Raw genomic sequence first — 16,845 nt, forward strand, 5'->3', positions numbered from 1 at the left:
GAACAGTAAAATAGCGCTGACGGTGCATAAAATACCTGCTGAGTCAACACAAATATCATGTGGGCGTGACATCCTGTCATGCTGCAGGAATGCAATACGGGAGTAACTCATTAGCAAAAGGTCAACCTATGTCGTACCTCCTCTGTACAAAAACAACAAAAAGAGAGGTGTGGCTAAATAAAGATGGCGGATCGATTGACACAGCTACAAGATGCAGTAAATCAGGTAAGCTAATGAAATGTATCCCTGTACCTTATAATTACAGTAACTCTACACAGCTATCAGACAACTTTTGTAACAGCATTGGCATCCTGCAAGACACTGGCAATGCTGAGCAGAGCAGTGGGACCTCTGACCAGAAGAAAACCGGACAAGAAGGTAGCTATCATATTATTATTTTGTGGGTCTGGAAAAGAAAAAACGCTTCGAGCCGCCTATGATACATAAATTAACGCATAGGTTCTAGTCATTACAGTAAACCTAACATCTCAATTTAAACAATTTGATTCAGTCCCTGTGTATAAACATAGCCTTCCTATTATAGCTGTGTATTTCTTTCATGCATCGCTATACAATGTACATGTCAATCCTTTCATTAGTAAAATTAATAGAACTTGCAATGTTTTTTTTCCTCTCCTATAGAGAACTGTGTGCTATTCTCTGGGCTCATCTCGCGCACTGTGCAGGACATAGATGTGCTCATTGACTCCCTGCCCAGTCACCAGTACACACAGGAGCGGCAAATGGAGTCTCTTCATCAACTGGAGACAGAGAATAAACAGAGTGCAGAGAAACTGGCTAGAGCCGTAGAGGAGGGAGGTGGGTGGTCACATGACTTAGTATTTATATAGTCTTAATTGAGGGGAAACCTAGCTGTGAACTGTGTCTCTTCAAATGTTAATTGGTTATAGCTTCAGTTATCTGTATAATTATAGTATATTATTGCAGAACTGCTGTTGTCTAAAGTGAGGGATGCACTGAAGGAGATCACTGACTTTCAGCTAGGCATTGATTCTCAGAGATAATAGAACATTATTTTCTTACAAAACTATATAGTTCATGCAATGTTTCAATATACATTTTATGAACGAATTAATTATTGTTCTGACTCTTAAATGTAGTCATATAGTCCCCTGTGCTTATCTGTATCTCCTCGAGGTGATGAACTCCATAACCGGGGTTGGGGTGTGTCCTTATATTGTTTGTGTTACGCTCTTGTGTAGAGGGTAGCTCATATACCGGCTGTGTTGCTGCTATTTAACCTACTACAACATTATAGGAACTCAGTATTTCCCCTATACAACTGTCAGTATATCACTCTACAGTAATGTTGTGTCTGTCGTCACGGGAACGTAATTTTATACCGTATAGCGCGAAATTTTCGAGGGGCTTAATTTTCGCGGATTTCGTGGGTTGGAATTCTACACAAAAATTAAGTCCACGAAAAGTGTTCGTTAATAAGAATTACCTGCTATCATGCAAATATTTAAAGGCGTGGCTTCCGGTAAGCAGTCATTCCGCGAACATTGTGCAACGAAATGGCTTTTAGAGGCCAATCCACGAAATATAAGTGCCTCGAAAATTTCGCGCTATACGGTATGCAGATTTGGACAGCTGGTGCACAGCGGAGGAAACTTGAAACTGAGACAGCAGCTCCTGTCAGCTAATCGATTGGTTGGAGTGGGCATTGCTATAATATCGTCAAAGTCGAGAATGTAACAATTGCAGAGCATTCACTGCCTGCATAGAGTGAATTTATACAATAGAAAATGTTTGTATGCATTTACTACTACACCAGAAAGCTGTTAGACTTTATTGAATTAATTGCAACAACAACTTACTGCAAGCAGCAATATGATACTTGCACTCAATAAAGACTCCATTATAGCTTTAGTCCTACTATAGCTCTTCCAGTATATATAATCATACACTTCTGTTGGTTCATTGGCACCAATATCAATTTACTTCCTTTTGTAGATAAATTGAAACACAAACCATTCTGCATAATTTGTGCTTAGTGGCAGAGTCTAGATCTACAAGTACAAGCACAAACAATGGGCAGAAAACTTACTGAAGCAAAGTTAAGATCTATCAGACCCACCTGGTTGGTGTCTACCCAATGGTGACTCTATGGCTGAACTCTAGCAGTCTCCTGGAGCTAGCTTGCAGCTCTTGCATACACAGTTCTATTGTGAAAGAGAGCACATTCCTGATTCTCCACCTGAGACCCTCCCCCTATTCAGATCTGCATTTTAATATCTAGGGGGGAGGGTCTATATACAGACTATATAATTCATAGAAAATGAATACTGCTTTTGCCTTGGTGATCCATGATGCAGTGGATTTCACATGCACAAGTAATGAATACTCGACGAGACACCCTTCAAACTATTGCAAGCTGGAGCCATGGCTATGTCAGGTTCCCAGTATAATGAGGTAGAAGAGTTGGAGTTATCAGCAGATCACAAACTACCCCCCAAGGACGAGAGTGACAATTCTAAAGAAAAGGCTCCATTGTTGAGCGCATATGCTATTAATGGAGGGGAGTACGGGACGATTCTACCTCAGGGTAAGTCTTTCACTTGACCCTCCACCCCAGGTACGTAGAGGGTCATGCAGGGAGAGGTATTTAAATCGGTGAATTATTATCATAACGTTTATAGATAATGATGTTGTTTTGGACGAGAAGGATATAAAAAAACAACAACACAAGGTGAGCTGCCAGTCATAGTGTAGGGAGTAGGGGGGGGGGGTTGGCCAGAGAGATCTTATAAAATAAACCCCTTTCTGATTGAAAATTGAAACTCATGTAGGGCTGTTCAAAGATTAAATACTCATTGTTGCTGTAATTCAAATCGGCTTTGAGCAACCATATTACTGTTGGTTTACTTAGGAACTATGATAGTCACCCACACCACATGCACACATACACCCACACGTACACCCACACCACAGGATGCAGCCGTGTACGTGAGAGAGGGTGAAGACAACGATAAATTCTACCAGCACCCTCGGGGCACATGGTCCACGCGTGCGTACCAGGTCCTCCACTGCACAGTGTACCATGTGTTCAACCTCGGTGTGTGTACTGTACTACTGTTCCTAGCACTCATGGAGCACCCCTATCTGGGGGAAGAGGCTAACTTGCCTCAGGGCACCCTCGTTGCCATTGTTGTGGTGAGTGGGGGGGGCTAGGTTTGTGCTAAACGGCTGTTCTACACTGTATTTATTTTATACGCATATGTAGTCGAAAAAGCCTACTTGAAAACGTAAATGCAACAACTTCAAAATGCAAACAATATTTAGAATTATTATGTCTCGAGGCATAGCCGCACGAGGGATACGGTAAAGCTGATTGTACTGTGTGTGTGTCTGTTCCAGCTGTGACTGCTCAACGATTGCAATACGACGAAAACTAACAGCTTCTATAGGCTTCTAGCCACGTTCTCTTGAATATTGATTTATGGATTTTCAAACTAAAGCTTTGTTCTCCAGTTATGGCTAGTTTTATTTACAGTGAAGGCTGTTGCAGTCTCTTCAAAATCTTTCGTAGCATCATCTGTTTGCACAAAGTTTCTATTCAACTTATAGTTAGCCTTGCACTAAAGCGCTAGCTTTTTGTTAGCTATAAGAGTCAGAAAAGAGCTGTAAAGCTATATAGCTATACTGTAGTAGCCATTTGTGAACTTGACCTCTTTGCAAACACATCCCTTATTCCTGTAGATCATTCTGGCAGAATCAATATACTTCTTTTTTCTTGAGGACCTGGAGAATCCATTTTGAACCCCAGATCCTGGCAGAATCAATTTACTTCTTTTTCTTTAGGGCTTGGTAAGCAATAAAACACTACACAATGATACTAGATAAGTGATTAATAATACTCTATTCAAAGATCATTCATCAAGTTGTGTCAACAATTGCAGTTATATAAATACTTTTTGAGCGAAAGCAAAACATGGTGAGAGGCATTAGCATAGTGCAGCTTGCACCACTCGTTTACACAGCTTCCAAGAGAATAATTATACGTACATACAAGTCAATTTTAAGCTGTACGCAGATCTGGATACTGTATTAGAATGTTTTGCAAGCACATGTGCTCTTGCAAGCGTTGATCACTTAATTTGCAAAAATAGAATAAGACTAGTACTGGTAATAACACATGATCCTTGCCAGAGCAATGGTCAGATTTTCTGCTGATTTAGCTCATTTGCAAAGGTTTTTTTCACTCCCAAAATATTTTAGTAATACATATTATTAATTAATCAAAACACCTTATTATGTAACGACTACTCTATTTTTGTATAGGTACACGCTCTGCTGGAGATCTTACTGCTGTTCCTCCTCTGGCTGGACATGTTGCTCAGACTCGTCTGGTTAAAGCCAAAGAACTTCTTCACTCACAAAAGAACTATACTCATTGTAAGTTGAAAAATTAAAGCCTCGAACATTTTGTTTCTGTTGTAACTGAAATGTACCTGATAATCAAATGGATAAATTACGCCTTGATCCACCCACTTAATTGATAACCAGCAGTGCAAATTTAGTGCATGTGGGCATCTGCACATGTGTATACAATAAACATACCTGTGTCCATGGTAACAGCTGTTAATTATGCATTAAGGGACACGCCCATTTTTAGATGAAATTGCCAAGTTGGATAATTGATGTTTTGGATAACTAGATAATCGAGATTTATAATTGCACCTATGATAAAGAGCTCCCTGCAAGTTACAAAATACATCCTGTACTCCATATTACTATTACCATTGCCCCCTGTTGGTGTAGCTTGTTGTGCTGGTGGTGATGAGTGTGGAGGCCATAGTAGTGCTGGTACGACAACAAAATCACTTCCGGATCACCCGAGCACTGAGACCAATCTTTCTAGTGGACACTTACCTCATGCACGGAGTCCGAAGGTATGTCTGCACTCCACCCCCTCATTCACATCACCACCACCTCCACATACATACACCACCCACACACACAGAGTCCTGCGCCAGATATTCCAATGTATTCGGCCCATCTTGGACGTGATACTTCTCCTCATCCTATCTCTAGTGGTCTTCTCTCTACTAGGTCAGTCCCTCAGTCACACGCTAAGCCAGTGTTTAACTAACACACACACACACTCACACACATACAGGCTTTCTTATCTTTGCTGAGCTGGACGTTACGGTAAGATCTCCATCTGTCTTCCTCTGTGTGTGTGTGTATAATTGCCCTCTTTCTCTCCTCAGTACTTTGCGAGCTTCAAGAGAACTCTGGTCAGCTTCTTCATCGGTTCAACCACTTCAAAGTGAGTCCACAAATACTACACTTCATATTACCTCTCTTCCTATAGCCACCCGGATATCTGGTTAGAGGCATACATTCGACAACCAGCCTCCGCTCTGTTCTTTATCCTCTACATTATCGTCATGGTCTACTTCATCTCCAATGTGGTCAGTAAAGCTTTGTAAGACGTGTGATCATTATACAGTGAAGTTAGAATGTATTGTGGTGTTCTATACAAAAGTCAAACAAAGTCTCCATAGCATGTGTTTGGACCTGTATTAGCAGGCTGCTTCTTTTTACAGCCACTGCATGTTGGTCTAGTTGCCCAGGGTGACTGTTATAAAGGCAGATTAGTACAAATAAGTTAACATTTCTTGCAAGGGAAAAGTTTAGGTTTAGGTGCATGGGAAAAAAACTACATCTATATATATGACCATGGGGCTCATTGACTGCGAGAGGCGGCATGCAACTCATTGCAGAAAATACTACCTGTAAATTTTAGTCACCTTAAGGTATATCACATAAAAATGGATGATTGGGTCCCGAAAGCAATCGCTGATGTAAGCATACCATACATAGCGCTACCAGTCTATTTTCAGACTTAACATGTTTACTGTACGTTGCTATTTTTAAACTGCCACCCACGTGCAAAGTTTGACAGCATACTGGGCCTTTCGCATGAATTTTACTTAAGTTGCTTACTCTCTCCGGCCTGCCTATACAGTGGTCGATAAGCCCTTGGTACGATCTATAGCCGTGTACTAGCTTATACAATTGCGGTAAAAGCCGGTGCAGTAATAATTCTATTCGTGTCTCAATAGTGGAATGTGAATGGGACAAGCTTGTTTTGTAGTATGGAATTATCTAGTTAATCGCACGCTCATGTTGCTATTTTTTATGATGTCGTATTTTTGACAGCTGCTTGCCATGGTCTACAGCAGCTTCGGTGAAGCTAACAAGAAAAAGTTCAGAAAACTGTTTTTGCACAAGAGGTATATGTAACAGAGTTATACTGTACAGTGATTCAATTTTGAATTTTAAAATCTCTCGGGCCTAATATTGAACTGTATACTACTATGAAAATACTCTACATAATTATGTGAATAATTATGACTGATCAAAGCTATGATCAAGTGGTTTTATGGTTAGGTTCTAGCCTTTTCTGCTGCATACACCTTGTATGCATGGATAGATGCATGTGGATAGACCCCTGCTGGCCAGGGGATAATCCGGATTTGTACACCGTGTAGTATTTTATGGTTTTCCTTTGATGTTTATTACGCACCATCATGCATGATATGTACTAGCTATGTTTCTACCATATCAGTGGCGGATCCAGGAAAAATGAAAAGGGGGTTCCAAAGTACGAGCGCGCAGCGCGAAATTTTTTAGGGTTACGCCCACTTCTGGTCACACGTGACTAGGGAAAATCCCATACTCAGCCAGGGGAAGTCCCATAATAGACTTGCGTAGAGCTAACTAGCCTAGCCACGAACAGTCAACTAGCTAACCTGAACACTCCTTTGGCAGTTGATGCATCAGAACAACAGGTACATCATTGAATCAAATTACAATAGCTACAAAACTGCTAGCTGGAGCTGTAGTAAAGCCACAATAGCTTAGACTGAAAGGGGGGATCCGTGGCACCCTGGGATCTCCCCCTGGATCCGCCACTGCATATACACATCCTACTTTAATTTATACTCTATCATATAGGAATGCTCTTCGTCATGCCTACGATGTCCTGGCCACCTCCCCCCCTGATGGTATCAAGTTCCATGACTTCCTACTCTTCATGCATAAGTATAGACCACGTATACGTGAGTATAACTAGCTGCATGATTTTATGCATGCAATACATTTTACAGACTGACAACACTATTATTTTTATGCAATTCAACCTTACATGTATAACAACCTTACATGGATGTTTAAGACCTCGCCCAGTTTATATGTTCATGTGCAGTTAGCTCACTACCTCGTGCCGAGATCTCTGCTTTGCTATACTGGCTAACTATCTGAGTAAAACCCCACCCATTTGCCCAATCCTCCCTTGGTTTCTATAATCTTCTCTGTCATTACAACATGACTGAGCCGAGGCTATGAGACTGGTGGCTAGGTCACGTCTTTACCCCCAAGTACTTAATTAGTGGAGCAATATAAATGCCTAATTATTATCCAATTAATTAATTAGAGGGACTGCCTAACCATCATCAGTTATGGTCCAGTTTATCCTCCAAAGAGCGTTGCGGTAATGGGTATATAATATATGTAGTTGTACTTTATGCACTGCCTTACATTCTTTGTACCCAGTAGTTAGGGCAAAGTGCAAGGCATGTACTTTGCATATGTGTTTCTCAGAGTATCAAGATTAATCTAAAAATGATTTTTTTGCTTGCTGAAACAATTTTAGCTTTTTCTAAGAAAAACTAAAAAAAGAAAAGTGAATTAGACCAGTTATTATATATAACTACGTAATATTTACAATAGTAACCCTATCCCGGCCCCACACAGCTGAGTGGAAGGTCATGTGTATATTCAAGGCCCTACATATGTACGATGAAGGAGATACCTCTCCTAGTAATGACGAAGGGGGTACCTCTCCCAGTGATGACGAAGGGGGTACCTCTCCTCGTAATGACGAAGGGGGCACCTCTCCCAGTGATGATAAAGGGGGTACCTCTCCTAGTAATGACGAAGGGGGTACCTCTCCCAGTAATGACGAAGGGGGTACCTCTCCCAGTAATGACGAAGGGGGTACCTCTCCTAGTAATGACGAAGGGGGTATCTCTCCTAGTAATGACGAAGGGGGTACCTCTCCCAGTGATGACAAAGGGGGTACCTCTCCTAGTAATGACGAAGGGGGTACCTCTCCCAGTAATGACGAGGGGGTCAAGGACCTCAGTCTGGAGCAGTTCTATGGCTTCTATGAAGTCATAAACCTTAAGTGGAAGCAGGTATGTTGTTTTGATTCTATAACTCGATCGTTACATGGTGACAGGTATCCTCGAAGAAGGAGGAGCTAACTTGGTTTGAGCACTGTCACCCTGTCATCAAAACCCCTGCAAATTGTAAGTAGAATGATAGAGCCACGCACACGCACACACACACCCACACACACACACACACACACACACACACACACACACACACACACACACAGAACACACACACTAGCATATAGAAAATCCACATTGTCAGAACCAAGCTTAGATCTTACGCTGATTGTACATGTAGCTACAAGCCACACTGAAAACGCCTAACATAAGATGATACCGATATGGGAATCACATGAGCCTAAAATAATTGCCATGATACAAATAATCTACAAAAAGAGACAGAAAAAGCCTCCAAAATAAAAGAAACTAACGTTGTAATGTGGGTTATATTTTGCTTATCTATATTCTTATGACTACTACATGTACCCAATGATTTTGAAGTACTTTCTGAACAAAATTAATGTAAAAAAATTTTTTTTACACACACACACACACACACACAAAGTTGTGTACGATATGGTCGAGAATAACAAGTGGTTTTTCAAGTATGCGATCAGTAAGTGTACACCTCCTCCCCTCTGATTATAGTAAACAATTAGTTATCCCCTCTGTGCAGATACAGTAGTGATGGCTAACCTCATCTTTCTGGTTGCCTATACTCTCTACATTGATGGTAAGTTACTTATAATGGTCATACAGTTGTTGTATCAGTGATATAGTCATGTGATATGCACTACAGAGACAGACATTAGCAATCGTTTCTGCGTTTTAAACAAAGTGGTGGCTGTCTCCCTCGGCTTTGTTTGCAGTGAGTCCTCACAATAATTATTAATATCATCTTAAATGCATTTTCTGCTACACAACATTTTGATTGTGACATTGTGCTATGGTTTAAATTCCATTGTATTGCAGTTTATGTTCTGGAGATTATTCTAAAGATATTTGGAATGGGCCCGTACAACTACTTCAGGAAGCCACGAAACATGTATGTTAAATTACCATTGTAAAATAATATCCACCCTCTCTTTATCCACACCCTCTCAGAGTGGACTTTCTGGTCATCTTGACGAGCTTTGTGCTGCTGATCCTGGAGGCTGTTAGCCCCGCTCACTCTGTACTGGCCGTTTTCCGTCCTGTCAAATTTATTCGGCTCCTTCATCTGAAACGCCGTTACCATGGCATCAGCAAAATCCTCTACTCGCTCAGTCAACGACTCATTAGTGTGGGACTTCTTCTACTCATTGTTTATTACGCTTTTGCCATAATTGGAATGGAGTTTTTCAGCGAGGCAGTTTTTGAAGGTTGCTGGTAAGTTTGGATGGGAGGAAACTTTCCTTATTAGTGCGTTTTTTCCATAGCAACGAGAGCATGTACGGCGTGGGTGAGTACTATAGCGGGAACAACTCAACCTTCACAGCGAAAGTATACTACGTCCTCAACTTTGACAATATCTTCAGGAGCTATGGTAAGTGTGTGGGCGGTTTATTTTATATACTCTAATTGGCTTGAAGAAGTCTTCTAGAATTATTTAGAAGGTGTATATATGAATAGCATCAGTGTTAAGTATGATTATATTGGTCTCTCTATGTTGGTATAGTGTAGGCACAATTAATTAAGCTATACCACACATAGCTGCTATGTAGCATACCTGTTTTTATTCTTACAACCTCATGCCTCTGCAGTGACTCTGTTTGTGCTCATGGTGATCAACAACTGGTACATTATCATGGTAAGTGATACCCCCCTCCCCCCAGTAGTAGTCATGTGATCACTACAGGAGGGCTTTGCCTCCACCTTCTTCCTCAATGATTGGTTGGTACGAATCTACTTCATGAGTTTCTACCTCTTCACTCTGGTAACTATATATACATTGAGATCTGTACCTGTTGTGTAATTTAACTAACACAGAAAACTAGCAATTTCTCATTGAAATTGAACCATCCAAAAATGGTTTGCATTGAACTGTATGTACCTCCCTGTGCTTATGTCCTGTGTGTAGGTGGTGCTCCAAGTGGTCCTCACATTCATTGTGGATGCATTTATGTTAAAAATCGAGGCCAGAGAAAACTTCAGAAAACAGTGCCTCAAGCATCCTTACAAGCCCTGCACCTGCCACAGTAATCATGCTCTGTGTAGAATGTACAGTATACAGTGTAAAGCCTTTGCTTTAAGTACCAGTAACTCCAAATTAATGATCAGATTCTATAGATGTTAGCAACGTTTTACATACATTTGGAATGTCACAGATTCTGAAGCTCTATATCACTTGGTGTGCTCAGACCATATTTTGTTTTAGGGCCAAAAGCGTTAAAGAACCAAGGGCTAACCAAACTTGCATACATTTTGTTGATAGATGGCTAACTTAGGAGCCTGCATCTTTAGTTTATAAGAAAAATAGGCGTCTGCTATAGATTTCAAGTTTAGATAAAATACTTGTACTAGCCAAACCTTACTTGCAATACACTACATACACAGAAAATGAAGATAAGAAAGTGGCCAATATCAAGCTGATCAAGGCGGACATTGACAAGCTGCGCTACGAGGTGATGCACAGCGATCAAACTGAAGGTGTGAGCTCCCTCAACAAGTGGATCAGACATTGGAGGAGAGTGAACCTGGACAGTCTAACGGTGGGTCACATTTGTCTATCTGAGACAGTACACTGCATGTGAGGTACTGTATTTCCACTACCCTCATTACTTATACAACCACCTTTAAAAATAGGATAATGATTGAGTGTTACTGCGTGTTTATGCAGGATATCCATAACTTGGCCTGCACTGGACGCAAAGATTTGCACTTGTTCATGCACAGGGATGATCTAGCGGTGAGTGTGAATTAATACACATGTACGCACCTTATGATACAGACACTAAAAACTATATACCAGTCCTTGTAAGGTAAATTGTCTGTTTACATTGTACAGTACCACCATAATTATATATACTCATTTTCCACATGCACCCATATGCATACATACACCACCTGCAGCAATGGATCAATGATGAGAAGGAGGAGGTAAAAGCAAAGAAAGAGGCGGAGGCGGAGGTGAAGGCGAAGACGAAGGCAGAGGAATGGAAAACCAACTTGAAATACCTTTTCAAGTGTCTACGCAATATTGTGAAGTATTGTCTACTTTATATTGTGGAATGAAGGACAACTAGTTTTTTAACTGTTACTTTTTAAGGTGTTACAGATACTTATATATTCTCTTCTTTGGGTATACCACGCAACAACTGCATGGCTTTCTTTCAGTAGCTGTGTTCATATGTTTAGTTAACTAGTTAACAGTTTTTATTGTTATTGTTGTGCATGCCATGGTTGTACACAAGGCCATATGAAGGTAGAACCTGTAACTGCTATATAATTATAGTGAAAGAGATGTTGTTCAATGAACTTGTGAATAGTAGCCACTGGGAGAGCTTGGAGGGAGAGAGAGAAGTAGAAAGTATGTCAACAAAGGTATAGCCTTGACAACCAATTCTCCCTGGCATGGAAAATGTGATCAATATATTTACCTAGAAGTTATTGATTGTCATTGTGGGCACATGAGTGACTTAATTAAGGGGAAACCTATAATTATAATTATAGCTGGGAACTCAATTGTTAACTTACCTTACATACATAATATTTTATACAAAAAAGATTTTATCTCCAAATCAATTCAATTTAATTGCAGAACTGCTGTAAATCTGAAAGAGATCACTGCATGAGACTTTCATCTAGGCATTGAATCTCAGAGAAATAGACATTATTTTCTTACAAAACTATAATGCGTGTATATAATTATAGTCATTTATTTATGTTGTTTTGACTCTTAAATGTATTCATAGTCCCCTATGCTTATCTCCTTGAAGTGGTGAACTCCGTAACCGAGGTTGGGGTGTGTCTTTATCTCTCCACTTTTATTGTTTGTGTTGCGCTCTTGCATAGAGGGTAGCTCGTGTATCGGCTAAGTTGCTGTCATTCTACCTTATAATAACATGAGTTGTGCAGTATATAACCATAAACAGTTTTAGCTTGATTAAGGTGCGTGTGTATTTACCTGATTGATTTCAACACTTTCTACGTAATAGCCAAACAATTACGCAACCAAAGGCAGCCAGTATGAGTGCCGCTGTAAATCCAATAGTAACACCTAATCCAAGTCCGAGTCCAAAACCAGCTGAGAATGTATATTGGTTTACATGTAGATAGTAGTACACAATCAAATTAATACTGCAGTATACACTTCACACAATTTTTGACCTGCATGTTTTTATATGTCACCCCTCGTATACATAGTATAGCTATATAATTATAGCTATTACAGTGAGATGAATAACTGCATTACTCTACAATATCTGTGTGTGGTGAGATGTCCTCAGGCAGAGTGCAGTCCGAGGCTGGGTCTTGGAAACCAGGCAGGCACACCACCCCGGCCCTCTCTATTCCCACACGTGCAGTGACCAAACAGATCATCTCTGGCACGACAGGAGGTGTCAGTCGTACAAGTCATTATGTCAGGATAGGTCACCAACAGCCTCAGGGGAAATGTGGCTAGTCCATTAGCGCCAGTTAGCTGAATCTGTTGCAGCACTCCAGATGACTGATCGGCCACTAGTTCTTGTTCAATTTTTTCTGCTCGCCTACACTTCTAGCTATGTATGGGCACTGCTTTTTTCTCCCGACTGCATGTGTGTGGGTGGCGGATGTTGAGTATATGTGAGTGAGTGGGTGTATGTTTGGGGTAAGATGAAGTTCTTGAGTTCAGGAATATGGTCGTCCATTGCATTGATCAACGTCTCCAGCTTGATTGCGTCTCTCATTGAAATCTGTCAGAGCTAAAAGTGTATAGATGACAGAATTTTAGAGGCTACAAAATACCTTTTTTGTAATTGTTTATCGGAGTAGCCACGTGAGATCCAACATCTTGCAGCAAACTTTGAATCTATATATAGTTGTGCGTATACTGGTGAACAGTCGACAACAACATATAGTAGTGTGTTTGCATTATTATTGAGTGTCAGGCTGGCAGCAGGAGAACCAAAAGTGAGGTCTACTATCTCCTCCAAACCCAGACAATGTTCTCGAGCCAACCAATCAGCAAACGGAGTCTTCATCAACTGGAGACAGAGAACAAATACAGTGCAGAGAAACTGGAGTTTTTTACCGGCTTCTCTTATACATGCAAGCACGGGGATAGGTGGGGATTAGACCAGTCACCTGATCTAATACCCCTACCTTTGGGCATGTTATTTGGTCTAATCCCCTGGTAGCCCCTAGTACAACATGGGGGTTATGTGGGGATTAGACCTGTATCACACTCTAGCGAGAAGATAAACAGATTATTTGAAGTATCAGAATTACTATATAAATATTGACAGCTATACTCCTATAGAGCTAGTGAAGTCAAGAAGGCAGAGATGCATGCTCAGGATCAATAAACTGTAAATTTTGCTCTCACTGTACTCAGCATGTGTTGGAAGGAAGAGTGTGGCACACATCATGTGATCTTTAATTGACCTTTGACCCAATGCATGCATCAGGTGATCTGTCTAATTCCCCTGGGTAGGGGAGCAACTTCAAGTCTAATCCCCAACTAATCCCCACTTATCCCCGGTAGGGGGAGGTGGGGCATTACTTTGACAAGTGCATTATGTGTTTCTTAATTGCAGAACTGCTGTTCTAAAAGTGAGGGATCCACTGAAGGAGATCACTGACTTTCAGCTAGGCATTAAGAAGACAGTAGAACATTATTTTCTTACAAATAAGTCATGCACTCAATGTTTCAATATGCAATCTATGAATATAATTGCTCAGACTCTTAAATGTAGTCATAGTCCCCTGTGCTACTCTGTATCTCCTCGAGGTGATGAACTCCGTACCCAGGATTGGGGTGTGTCCTTATATTGTTTGTGTTACGCTCTTGCGTAGAGGGTAGCTCATACACCGGCTGTGTTGCTGCTATTCGACCTAGAATAACATGAGTAAGCATAACAGTTTAGCTTGTTTATATAGTAAAGTTTAGTAAAGTGAGTGTGTATTTACCTGATTGGTTTCGACACTTTCTACGTAATAGCCAAACAATTACGCAACCAAAGGTAGCCAGTATGAGTGCCGCTGTGAATCCAATAGCAACACCTACTCCAAGTCCAGTTGAGAACGTACTGTCGTCTTGGGGAAATTCTACATAATATTTACAGAAGGGGAGGGGGGCAGATCTAGTACACAGTCAAATGTTAAGACAATACAATATACCTGTGGGTACAAAACTTATCACAGTATACACGTCATCCCTTGTAATAGCTGTAAGTATACATAGTTAGTGAAATTGAATATACTGTATTACACTTTATTACCTGTCAGTGTGTGCACAGACTCTGTAGATATGTCAGCACCCCTCGTTGTAGCTGTATGTATAGTAGTTATGGAGATGGAATTAATACATGCACTCTCTATACAATACCTGTGTGCACACAATCTGTAGATATGTCAGCACCCCTCGTTGTAGCTGTATATGTAGTAGTTATGGAGATGGAATTAATACTGTATTACATGCACTCTCTATACAATACCTGTGTTTATAGAATCTGTAGATACTTCTCTCCTCGTTGCAGCTGCAGTAGTAGTTACTGACATAGTAGATGTAGTAGTAGTTTGTGAGATGTCGTCAGGCAGAGTGCAGTCAGAGGCTGGATCTTGGAAGCCAGGTAGGCACACCAACTGCCCTCTATTCCCACACATGTAGTGACCGAACAGATCATCTCTAGGACGACAGGAGGTGTCAGTCGTACAAGTCATCATGTCAGGACAGGCCACCAACAGCCTCAGGGGAAATGTGGCTAGTCCATTAGCGCCAGTTAGTTGAATCTGTTGCAGCACTCCAGATGACTGATCGGCCACTAGTTGCTGTTCAATTCTCACCAGTCCACCGTCTACGATAACTCCATGAGTACTGTTTATATTTCTGGACACTCGAAATAACATCTGAAAAGCTCCCTAAAAGTGCATGAGTTAAGCTTCTCTAACAAACTACAATTAATACATTAATTGTTGCAGGGATGATATTTATCTATAGAACAATTTGATCTACGTCTTCTTACGCAGGTCAAGCAATATATATACACCAGCTACACGACAGCCAGCATCAACCCAAATCATATTCCAAAGTATAGCTAAGAACTAACCGTGTAAATGGTGTCCTGTCTGCCAAAAGTCACTGTAACACTGCCACTGATCGAGTCAATACCAATCCCGACTGATCCCACTGAACAGTTACTGATGTCAGTATCGCTGGTGTCATGAGTGTCAATACGAGCACAGAGTTGTAGATGCAGGTTCGGACAGCTGGTGCACTGCGGAGGAGACTGGGAACTGACACAGCAGCTCCCGTCAGCTAATTGATTGGTCGGAGTGGACACTGCTATATCACCAATTTGCACGACAACTGTATACTGAGCGTTCACAAACACTGCCTGCATAAATTATTGAATTCATAAAAATTATTTTTTATAAATATCATAGAAGATTGCAATTTTGTGTGAATGTACATGTACGTATTGACTGTAGCTCTAACCCAGAAAGCTGTTAGGCTTCATTGCAACAACAACAACTTACTGTGAACAGCAATACAATATAGCTTGTCAATAAAGACTCCATTAGCTTTAGTCCTCTTAATTGCTCCAGTATGATGCATGTACTGATATAGATACATGTATAGTTTAACTTCTGTTGCTTCAATTGGCACCATATCATTTCACATGTTTATTCTGAGCTACTCCCTTTAGTAGGGTATTCACCATGCAAATTGAAACACAACCATTTTTGCATATGTGCTGAGTATAGCACTTCCATAAAATAGCGCAGTATATATATAACACAAACAAACAAATACTGCATGATCACTAAGATATACCAGTATATATTAGCTGGTTATAGTCCACTTTCCATACATCAGTGAACAAGAAATCACTCAGCCTGTGCAATAACAATAATTAAATTTACTACTTTTCGTGCTTACAACCATGCACTTCAGCTCACCTGTTCAAATATTTAGCCACTGTATGGTCAACTTTCCCAGACACATATAGAGGGGGACCACCCTGTATTATTGGAGCTTGAGATAATTGCTGAAAATGCTCACAAATTACATTCTTAATTTCTGGCGCGCACCTGCACCTCCAAAAATAAGATAATGATTGAGTGTTACTGTGTCTTAATTTGTGCAGGAGATCTATAGCTTGGCCTGCATTGGACACAAAGACTTGTACTTGCTCATGCACAGGAATGAACTAGCGGTGAGTATACCTTTCACAAAGCAAATTGTGATACGGACACTCTAATCGTTGTACGGTAATTTGTCTGCTTACATTGCACACTACCACCATACTCACTTTCTACACATACACCACCCGCAGCAATGGATAAAGGAACATGAGGAAGAGGGGGAGAAGGCAGAGGCAGAGAAGACTTCCAAGTGGTGGAAGCTTAAGACCACCTTGAAATACCTTTTCATGTGTCTACTCGATATTGTGAAGAGTTGTCTATACTTTATATTGTGGAATGAAGGACAACTATAGTTTTTATTATA

At 40.7% G+C, this 16,845-nt stretch overlaps 3 protein-coding genes across 7 annotated transcripts; 2 read left to right on the top strand and 1 right to left on the bottom strand.

Moving 5' to 3' along the window:
- The first annotated feature begins 67 nt into the window (after positions 1-67).
- LOC135339598 (mediator of RNA polymerase II transcription subunit 21-like) lies at positions 68-1,136 on the top strand. The gene is made up of 4 exons (XM_064535748.1): positions 68-225; positions 279-378; positions 643-819; positions 949-1,136. Exons 1-4 carry the CDS (start codon positions 184-186, stop codon positions 1,023-1,025), a joined length of 396 nt encoding a protein of 131 aa, XP_064391818.1. The 5' UTR covers positions 68-183; the 3' UTR covers positions 1,026-1,136.
- Positions 1,093-16,053, bottom strand: LOC135339571 (uncharacterized). Of its 3 annotated transcripts, XM_064535711.1 has the most exons (9): positions 15,873-16,053; positions 15,443-15,730; positions 14,831-15,254; positions 14,722-14,766; positions 14,615-14,665; positions 14,514-14,561; positions 14,304-14,441; positions 14,137-14,228; positions 1,093-1,206 (listed from the first exon to the last, which is right to left on the bottom strand). In XM_064535711.1, the coding sequence occupies exons 1-9, from the start codon at positions 16,008-16,010 to the stop codon at positions 1,093-1,095; spliced, it is 1,338 nt and encodes a 445-aa protein (XP_064391781.1). In that variant the 5' UTR covers positions 16,011-16,053. The 3 variants fall into 3 exon arrangements, with proteins under 3 accessions (XP_064391781.1, XP_064391782.1, XP_064391783.1); XM_064535712.1 differs by lacking the exon at positions 14,722-14,766; XM_064535713.1 differs by lacking the exon at positions 1,093-1,206 and having other exon boundaries at positions 13,990-14,228; positions 15,873-16,052.
- LOC135339550 (two pore channel protein 1-like) lies at positions 2,288-11,669 on the top strand. Of its 3 annotated transcripts, none has more exons than XM_064535686.1 (25): positions 2,288-2,569; positions 2,664-2,713; positions 2,956-3,177; positions 4,306-4,419; positions 4,786-4,916; positions 4,988-5,076; positions 5,144-5,175; positions 5,238-5,296; positions 5,342-5,441; positions 6,193-6,266; positions 6,991-7,094; positions 7,789-8,231; positions 8,276-8,345; positions 8,779-8,829; positions 8,890-8,946; positions 9,013-9,081; positions 9,186-9,258; positions 9,318-9,581; positions 9,632-9,738; positions 9,956-10,002; positions 10,051-10,128; positions 10,273-10,390; positions 10,749-10,903; positions 11,032-11,100; positions 11,265-11,669. In XM_064535686.1, exons 1-25 carry the CDS (start codon positions 2,407-2,409, stop codon positions 11,424-11,426), a joined length of 2,901 nt encoding a protein of 966 aa, XP_064391756.1. In that variant the 5' UTR covers positions 2,288-2,406; the 3' UTR covers positions 11,427-11,669. The 3 variants fall into 3 exon arrangements, with proteins under 3 accessions (XP_064391756.1, XP_064391757.1, XP_064391758.1); XM_064535687.1 differs by having other exon boundaries at positions 8,288-8,345; XM_064535688.1 differs by lacking the exons at positions 2,288-2,569; positions 2,664-2,713; positions 2,956-3,177; positions 4,306-4,419 and adding an exon at positions 4,623-4,723.
- Positions 16,054-16,845: the final 792 nt, after the last annotated feature.

This window comes from Halichondria panicea, chromosome 8 (genome assembly GCF_963675165.1).
Source record: "Halichondria panicea chromosome 8, odHalPani1.1, whole genome shotgun sequence".
In the NCBI taxonomy this organism is placed as follows: domain Eukaryota; kingdom Metazoa; phylum Porifera; class Demospongiae; order Suberitida; family Halichondriidae; genus Halichondria; species Halichondria panicea.